Source organism: Gastrolobium bilobum, unplaced genomic scaffold, assembly GCF_033153095.1.
Source record: "Gastrolobium bilobum isolate Gb01-03AN ecotype WA unplaced genomic scaffold, APGP_CSIRO_Gbil_v1 utg3588, whole genome shotgun sequence".
Lineage (NCBI taxonomy): Eukaryota > Viridiplantae > Streptophyta > Magnoliopsida > Fabales > Fabaceae > Gastrolobium > Gastrolobium bilobum.
Genome location: NW_026899729.1, coordinates 444,926 through 454,768, shown reverse-complemented (window position 1 = coordinate 454,768; position 9,843 = coordinate 444,926). Strand labels below are relative to the sequence as shown.

The following is a 9,843-nucleotide window of genomic DNA, read 5'->3' as shown; positions in this document are numbered from 1 at the left end:
CTCACAAGGTTGGATAATTTCAAAGAAGGTTGAGGCAGCGTTGCAAAAAAATGATGAATTGGCTGACACTTATCGTGTGAGGATATATGATAGTGACCTGTTATTGTTTGAGGTTGAGGATGCCTACAATCAATCTACACACGAGGTCGGTGACATCATGAGAGTGGACTTAATCAATCGTACATGTCAGTGTGGTAGGTTTACAGCAAGGAGGTATCCCTGCAGTCATGTATTAGCAGTTTGCAAGGTAGCCAAGCTAAACCATTATGATTATGTGGATCATGTTTTCAAAATTCCAACCATTGCTAAAGTATATGCTGCACACTGGTTTCCTATTGGCAATGAATTGTTGATTCCATCCGTTGTTGGGCCTACTGTAATTCCGGATGCTCAGTTGGTACGTGCAAAAGGAAGACCAAAGTCTTCAAGGATTCAGAATGAGATGGATTGGGTTGAGTCTCAACCCTCTAGCAGTCAGAGCAGATGTAAGCATTGCAAGCAAGTTGGACATAACATTCGTACATGTCCATTGAGACTAAGACAAGCATGATTACGTATTGTTTTTGTGTAGTACTTTGTTTTGTAATGACAATCACTTTACGTATTGTTTTGTTTCCTTGTACCCTAAACTTTATCTTGTATTAGTTATGTATTGTGTTGTTGAAATGTATTGTTGAACTGTATTCTTGTGTTGTTGAAATGTATTGTTGAAATGTATCCGTTAAGTTTAGCGAGTCACTCGTTCCGTATTGTGCAATCCGAATGTCTACCATACCCATTTACCCCTTCCCCGAGTCAGTTAAGGTTATTGTATTACACATCAATTACCAAGATGCTAACAAAATGGATTGAACAGCACCTGCTGCTGCATCTGCAACTGGTCTACCCGGGTAACTCGTAATGATATACCCGAGTACATCCTACCCGGGTAGACCAGTTGCAGATGCTGTTGCAGATGCTGTTTTGGCAATTTTTGTTGCATTTTGGTAATTGTTGTGCAATACCTACATACGGTATGACTTGGGGGTGGATTGATTTCGTAGAAATAGGATGCAGTAATCAAGATGTGCGCCAATCAAAGTTGAACATGAATATTAAAGTACTTTGGATTGAATTGATTTCCAAATTAATTATGACAATATTAATGCAAGGTCCCATACTAATGCATAGAACCAACAAGTCTGAACGTGCGCAAAACGAAAATTTCATTCATTCAAATTTTGAACATCCAGTACAAAAACATCCATGCAATGTAGGTAAAGTTCCTAAATGTACCAAAATGACTACATTACATCAAACTAAATCAATGATATGAAACCCTATGGACACACTAATCCGATGTCGTGTCCTCCCCATTCTCTTCATCCGATTGTGTGTCATCCCCATTGTCATCATCCTCCTCCTCCTCCTCCTGAGTATGGGCACCCTCGCCAATTAAACCCTCCAAGCGTGAAACCCTTGTGTCCAACCGTGCAACCCTTGTGTCCATCTGGTTTCGCCACTTGCTCGTGCTCTGTCTATATCCTCTAAAGTCAGTAGTCAGATCATATAAGGATGCCATGACATGATCAAGTGTCCATCCACCCTCAGGAGGAGCTGGTGGTCGCCGACTGCGGGTGGGACGTGTCGGTCTGACATCAACCTCAGCAACGCCATCATCATCGTCATCATCATCAAGGCCTACATCATAAACCATGAAAAACAAACTTCAATACCACATTAAAAATTAAACAACACAAAATTGCATAAACTCATAAAGACCAACACATCACCTGCAGGTGCATCCTCCATCTCAGCATCGTGGTGGAATGGGATCTCAGGTGGTTCTGGTGCCTTCTTCCACCTCCAGATACCCGCTCTGTTCGGTAGGATCCCACACTGCTTCAGGAGCCTCTCACCAAATATAGCATTCCAGCCTCTGGCGGTCTTCAAGGTCTCTGTTGCCATAGGCACTCCAAATCTATGCAGAATCTTCTGCACCAGAAATGCAAAAGGCAATTCAGCCTTCTTTGACTTGGCTGCCTTCCACATCAGTATGCATATGTAATGCCTCCAGTTCACCTGCTGACTGTGAAGGAGGGCCCACAGGATGACAAAGTCCCCTTCCAGCAACTTTGAGTGATTATGCGGGCGCTGGAAAATAATATGTGTCACCACATAATGAAGAATGCGAGCAGAAACTGACAAGTTGCTAACAGGATAATGAGCAAAATGACCGGGCTCAGCGTCTGCCCTCCTAGTCTCTGTAACAATGGTCTCCCGGTTATAATCACCAAATATATGATGGCTGTCTCCATCATATAGTGCTGCTCCTGTGACACCATCAAAATCGAACCCCAGTAGCTCCGTCCAGATAGGAGCAGTCATGATGATATCAATCCCGCAGACACGGGAAGTCAGCTCGCCTTGCGAGTAGCCAAGGTTCTGGTAGAAGGCTCTTACCATAACCTCCGAGTATGGGCACCGCATCTCCGCCAGGTGAAGTAAATGTGTCTGCTCAAGAAGCGGCACGATGTCAAAACGCTCTAGGTTGAAGAATGCCGAATCCAGTGATTTCGGTTCGCAGATCTTCCGGGTCATGAAAAACTTCACGAACTTCTCGTGTGAAGGAATGTCATCCTCAAACAAATATCCGAACGTCAAGTCCGGAGCCTGACTCGAAGCAGCCTGGGGCTGAGAGGATGACGACCCATCGTGACGACTCTTGGTTCTTCTCTCGGAATGGGTCACTGGCAGCTTTGAAACGCGTCGAGAGGTCATTGTGTCACACTATTAAACTGAAAAAATAACCAAAATCAGAAATTAGATACATGTTAGGGTTAGGGTTAGGGTTAGGGTTAGGGTTAGATTCAGGGTTAGGGTTAGGGTTAGGGTAAGCGTATGACATACAAATTGATAAAATAATTCGGACAGAATCAAATGATATAAACGAAAATACAATGAATCAGAACATAAATCATAACATAATTGAAAAAACTGAAAAAAAATGCACCTTTGATCGATTTCAATCGGTAGAAGGCAGAGAGGTTGCAAGGTCCGCGAATGATGATCACAAACAAGACGAATTAGTGCAAGATTATGCCTGAAATCGCTCAAGATGACACTCCTCCAGCAGCTCTACTCGGGTACCCCTTTTGTGGGTTTTCGAAATGGGGCTGCTGGGGTATTTTAAAACCCTACCGTCGATGTTTACCCGGGTACACTGCTCCGTACCCGGGTAAATAATTCAAACATTTTCCCAGATTCAAGAACTCTACCCGGGTACACCCCTACATACTCGGGTAGATAAAAAGTTTCAAAATTTACCCGGGTAGGTAATGGTGTACCCGGGTAGGCTTCGTGGTCAACGGTCAAACAGGGGCAGATTGGTGTTATGTTTGTTGGGAAGGGTAAATTTTCGAAATAGTTTTGAATGAGGGGCAATTTGGTAATTAATTATTAATTAAGGGGCATAAGGGTCAAAAAGCCCTACTTTTCCCCTTCTTTACTTTATTTACTGAATGGAATAAGTAAAGTTGAATTCATATATAAACAAAATAACCAAGGTCTAATTCCCTATAATTAATAATGTCAAACATGATGAAGGATATTCTTATTACCAAATTTTTTTACTACTAACTTACTACTTATCTAATCACCATTGAATCAAAGAGAGAGAATGTTAAAATTTTTTTGAAAAAAGAGAAAATGTTGATCCAATGGTTATTAGATAGGTAGTGAGTTGATAGTAGAAGATTTTGGTAGTAAGAATATCCCTCCTCGTCAAACATAAAATAAGCAAAGTAATAATGACAAGCAACCATCTGTTTGAAAGGAGCCCCGGAATTATCTATATCATTACTATATTTTAATGCTACTGAAAAGTTGAAAAATGCATAAACATTGGCCAAATCCTAATTCATTTGGGGCAGATTTTATATCTCAGAACCAATCTCTTTGACTTGGTTTTGGTTCTTCTGAAAGTGCAAAAGATTACAAGTCCATTATCCATTTAAAAAAAGAAAGAAAAATAAAAACTGTGTCTGGCCTGTTGTCCTCTTCTTGTTTTTGTTTTTTTTCCTTTTCTTTTTAATAATCATCAAGAGGTTACATATCCTTCAAGTGGATGCTGAGTCTGTGACAAAGAGGACAAGTGGATAACAACTTGGTATATGAAGTCAATGAAAAAATAGATCACAAAGTTTTCACAAAATGTGCATTATAAAATTTGTTCTCAAGGGATTAGGATTACAATTCCTCCTGACAGCTTGACTCAAATAGGAAGAAAGGTCGGATTTGCATTTTATATTCAATTCCGTAAAAATAAAACTATTATAGGACATAATTATATGGTGGGCTTTGGAAGCCTCAAGCCCAAAGAAGTAAGAGCAAAATTGCATGTAAAAATTAACGAGTGAATTACTTTCTCCCTCTCTCCGATAACCCCATGCTTAAATACTCAATTTGACTTTAGTCAAAGAATAATTTGGAGTTAGGTGCAGAAGGAGGAGTCCGGATTATCATCAATGGACTAAAGCTAGCTTAATCACATCAAGTGAATGTGGCATTATGTCTCAACTTAAAATTTAAGATATTTGATTTATGTGTCCTCTCCCTTAACTGTATTTCATTTAATCCATTATCAACCAATATAAGATTCTATAGCATTTAAATAACCTGTTACGATCTGATAGATCGTGAATGTCCAATCAGAGATTGGTAATTTAATATTGGATCTGTTTACCCTCTCTCAGATATCTATAGGACAAGTACCCTAAAGATAAGCGGATCACTGTGCATTATAATATAACGACATAATCAAGGCGTGGGGTGTGTGCACAGTGACAAGTTAAGAGAGAGAGTTTTGAGTGTGTGTACCTTATTGGTTTAACCCTTTATTTATATATGGGTTACCTGGCAGGAGCGAATTTTTGGGCTTTTTAGGAGTAGTGGGGGTCCAGTTGTTGATCCATTGCTGTCGTAGTAGGATTAACATAATTAAGGAATATTTTCTTAATTCTCTCTTAACTGTTAGTCCTATTTGAGCCTTCTAAAATGTAGGTCTTTTTCACGTCATAACATAACCCAACAATCACAAACATTTATAAAATTATTAGGTTAATTTTAAGATTTTTTAAAAAAAAAAAAATTAATAAGGGCGTTTATATGAGCACCCTCATTTGCTAACGCCACCTCAGAACATAGGCCCGTTTGCCCACTATAAGTAAGTATTTCCTACTATGCCGTTGCTCATACTTATCGTCCCTTCTCTCTCACAGTACCTTCAGTCAATCAAATATTCTCACATTTCATGCTCTCTTACTGTGCTTGACGACAGCGCTCCCAAGCTATTTAAAGGGGTGTGAGTTCGGATTCTCTTTTCTCCGCTCTTGCATTATTCTTAATTTTAATCCCTTCCTGTTGTTATTTCCCTTCGTTTTGTTATCTATAGGCCACGAATCAATCTTCATGTACGTTTTCTACTGATTTGGCGATTGGCATTTGAGTTATATTGGTTTGGATTTTTTATTATGCTTTAATCTATATGTTTCTTTTAATAGAGTTCTTCTGTATTATTGTTTGAAAGCAGCAGTTTCAAGTCTTTGGTGACCATATCCGCAACTACTCCCAAAAAATTGTTCCCCAGTATATTGGAGAAATTTTAAGGTATATATATATATTGTTTTCTCTAATTTTCTCGTCTCTACATAAGAATTGTTTCCTGATGATCGTTAATAAACGGTTTGAAATTATCATGTTGAAAAAAACAATCGATTAATTTGTTGCGCAGAAGCGTGAATGTTGAAATGGAGAGTAGTAGATCCTTACAATACGAAGTTCCCCTTGGCTACAGCATTGAAGACGTTCGTCCCAACGGTGGCATTGAGAAGTTCCAATCTCCTGCTTACTCCAAAGTAACTTCACTTTAATTCCAATTCTAAGTTCGAATTTGAACCCAATGCCCTTATATTTTATTTTATTTAATTACTACTGTCTCTTTTATTTTTGTGCAGTGCATGAGACAGCCATCGTGATATACTTATTTTTCCCCATCATTTTCTCCTTATTAAATCTTGTATTGTAATATTCACATAAATAGTAGTATTGGAGAGGTTTGGATATCATATACAGTGCCATGGCTGTGATCGAGAACCAAGCACAGTCTCCGATTGGATTCGAAGGGTTTGAGAAGCGCATCGAGATTTCATTCCGCGAGCCACTAATTTTCAAGGACCCTCAAGGAGTAAACCTACGGTCCCTGACTCGGTCTCAGCTAAACTCTATTCTGGAACCCGCGTGTTGCACCATTGTTTCTCACTTCTCCAATGCCGAATTGGACTCTTACGTGGTCTCTGAATCAAGCCTCTTCGTCTACCCTTTCAAAATCATACTCAAAACTTGCGGCACCACCAAGTTGTTACTCTCAATCAACCCTATTCTCCACCTCGCAGCCTCTCTCTCACTCTCTGTTCTCGCCGTTAAGTATTCACGCGGGACTTTTCTTTTCCCAAATTACCAGTTTGCCCCTCACCGATGTTTCTCTGATGAAGTTGCCGTGCTAAATGACCATTTTCCCCATCTCCATGCCAAGCCTTCTGTAATCGGCGATCCTGCAAATCCAAATCGCAACTGGCACATTTACTCGGCATGCAGAGTGGATGCCACGTCACATGATGTGCGCACTACTACTACCACTACTAATAATGTGGAGATGTGCATGACTGGATTGGACCGCGACAAGGCGCGAGTGTTTTTCAAGGAATCGGGAGGTGGCAAAATGACCGAAATGTCCGGGATGTCGGAGATTATTCCGAGTCACGTGATCTGCGACTTCGAGTTTGATCCGTGCGGGTACTCGATGAATGGAATCGAGGGTGCGGCGTTTTCAACCGTGCACGTGACCCCCGAAGATGGGTTAAGTTATGCTAGCTATGAAGCGGAGGGGTTTGACCCTGAGTCAATTGGTTTTGGGCCACTCGTGAGCAGGGTTTTGAGGTGCTTCCGTCCCACTGAATTCTCTATTGCTGTCACGTGCAAGGCAGGTGCCGAGGGTTGGGCCATGTGGGATGCTGACGTGGAGGGGTATTATTGCGAGAGTGTGGTGAAGCAGGAGCGGCCAGGGAAGGTGTGCATAGTATACCGAACGTACTCTCCTAAGGGGAGAGGGTGCGCAGTGCGCATGCCCAAGAAAGCCACCATCAAGTGCTGCAAGGAGATGGAGATGGAGATGGTGATGTTGTCGGAGGAGGTGGTAGTTTCTGCTTAGCGTTTTTGTTTCAGACAAATGTCGTTTTGACCATTTTGCTCAAATGCTTTTGGGGTTTTTTAAGGTTTGAAACATCAGTCCTTCTAATATCACAATGATTTTATTAATAATGAAATGTAATGGATCATTTGTGTGTTACGATTTAGATTGGATTTTCAAATGATTGAGGCTTCGCATGGATTAACGTTTTATTACTAGTGTAAAAGAATGTTTATTAATAATTTTATAATATTATTTAATAATAAATAATGTTACACCGTGATGATCATTGCACGTTATCACATCACTGATGACAAATTATAAAGTGAGGGTGAATATAACCTTCTAACCAATTTTTCAACATGAATTAATTGTAATGGATTAAAAAGGCTGGTCGTGATACGTATATATGAAAGCATCTATTCTTTATGGTATAATTTGGTTTAGCAAATTAGGAATTTAGAGCAACATTAATGTAGGATACTGGCGTGTATGGTCGCGTCTAAATTGGCTTGGACAAAATTAGGCCGAAGTTTATGTGTTTTGTTAAGAAGATAATATTTTTTTAAAAAAATATGGAATGAAGATGTTAGTTATGATAAAGTCAGAAATAAAATATCCAATCCTAAATGAAAGGAGACGTGTGGTTTTGGTAAATATATATTTATTTTTTTTGGTTACAGGTAAATATTTGTAATAGTATGAATATATATCGAATTTAGACACCAATTTATTAAATGGGGGAAATTTGAAGGGACATAAAAAGAATAAAAAAAAAAGTAAGGGTTAAACTGAAGAAAAAGAAATTACCAGTCTTAATAAATGGGTATACCGAATTCGATACATTGGATATATCAAAAATTTGCTCTTAGTTTTGATGCATGTAACTTGGAAGGATATATATATATTTAAATAAATTATGAATATCTTTTACGGGAGAAAATTTTATTTGGGACAGTCTATAATTGAGGATTTAAATCTCTCTAAAAAATAATACCAAATAGGATCGAATATAAACTTTCTAATGTTATCTTTGAGATAAATTTAAAATCTTAATCTCAATGTATATTCCCTTTAGTCTCTGAACACTTTGGATATTACCTCAGTCCATTGGTTTAGACACACTGCACCTTAATGTACAATTAAATAACCTTGCGAAATTTTGACTGTTTCAATACTGTTTCAAAAATAATCATTTTCTGTTATCCAAAAAAAAAATAAAAAAAATCATTTTAATTTTTTTTAAAAAAAACTGTTTAATAAGGTTTATTTTGAAAATTGTAACTATTTTTAATTTTTTAAATCAAATTAAGAAAATATGTTATTTTTATTTTGTATTTTCATTTTTAATTAAAAAAATATAAAAAACACTTACTTTCCTAACTATTTTCCAAAACAATTTTAATTAAAAAAACAGTTAACAATCAAAGAAATCCAATTTTCGATGTTGCCGTAAATGGTGCGTGAGAGCAAACTTTCCTTACAATACACCCTGATTAAATAAAGAAAGTTTTTGTGACATAGAAGAAATATATATATAAAAAAAACAAAGGTTAAAATTAAAAAAAAAAACAAAGGTTAAAATTAAAAAAATATTCATTTTAACAAATGGGTGTACATCCCTAGTATTAAAAAATTTCCGGTGACTGCACTGTTCCTGTTTAGCTTTTCTAGGCTGCTACTTATTTTCATATTGCTTTTTTTTTTTGGAGAATTATTTTTCATATTGCTTTAGATAAGCCAGATGTATCTTGTCCAATGATAGAGCATCATAGATTTAATAAAGTGGACGTGCTTGATTATTATTTTTCCCTTCTTAATTTGGATGCCCCGATACAAATAATATATTCGACTGCTGAGCAGAAACAAAATATTTAATTAACATTTAAGAAAATAATAAGTAATTCGAGTTTTGGCTATTAATTTTTCAGCACCCTACAGATTTTTGTGCTGCTGCTTTTCATCACAACTTGTTCAAATTAAAACAACGAAATCTTCTTGAAAAATTGGATATATATACCATGTTATATAACAGAGACTTAATTCTTTCATTTTCTGAGGTACATGGAGGCAAAGCATTAGCCGAAAATGTTGATAATGTACTAGTTACAAGTTAGCTTTCTTTTAGATACAACACACTTTGATCTTAGCCAAAAGGTGGAGAAAGGAATAGCTTTCTTAATTCTTGTGTAGTTGCAAATTGCGTCTCCCCTGCGTAATGATCTTCTGCTTTAACATTACACTTCCCAGTGTTCTAAAATGTATATGGTTACTTGCTGTGTAGATTTATTGATCTTTAATATTAGGGAAATACTACTCTCATTTTACATGAGGTAGTTATCTCATGTTGTCTCACATCAAAAATCTCACCCACTTTTTTCTTTTTTCTTTTTTATCTTTTAATGATGGGTCCCACATGATTTCTCTCTGTAACATGAGAGAGCTACTCTCATGTAAAATGAGAGTAACATTCCCCTTAATATTATTAAGTTCGCCTTGTAGTTTTACGCTTTAATCAGTTACGGCCACAATGAAAGGAATTTCGACTATTGGTAGACTTGTCTCATGCCACAGCCCAGCCTTGTGCAGTCCACTTAACTCTGCATTTTTGGTGTTTG

The 9,843-nt window shown here is 37.6% G+C and overlaps 1 protein-coding gene across 1 annotated transcript; it reads left to right on the top strand.

The window, feature by feature from the left end:
• Positions 1 to 5,281: 5,281 nt before the first annotated feature.
• On the top strand, positions 5,282 to 7,301 carry LOC133293005 (S-adenosylmethionine decarboxylase proenzyme-like). Its single transcript, XM_061491517.1, has 4 exons — positions 5,282 to 5,339; positions 5,570 to 5,646; positions 5,771 to 5,894; positions 5,994 to 7,301. The coding sequence occupies exon 4, from the start codon at positions 6,116 to 6,118 to the stop codon at positions 7,244 to 7,246; it is 1,131 nt and encodes a 376-aa protein (XP_061347501.1). The 5' UTR covers positions 5,282 to 5,339; positions 5,570 to 5,646; positions 5,771 to 5,894; positions 5,994 to 6,115; the 3' UTR covers positions 7,247 to 7,301.
• The last annotated feature ends 2,542 nt before the right edge of the window (positions 7,302 to 9,843 follow it).

Coding starts and splice junctions, on each gene's coding strand:
- LOC133293005 (XM_061491517.1), top strand. CDS start 6,116: ATGGCTGTGATCGAGAACCAAGCACAGTCTCCGATTGGATTCGAAGGG.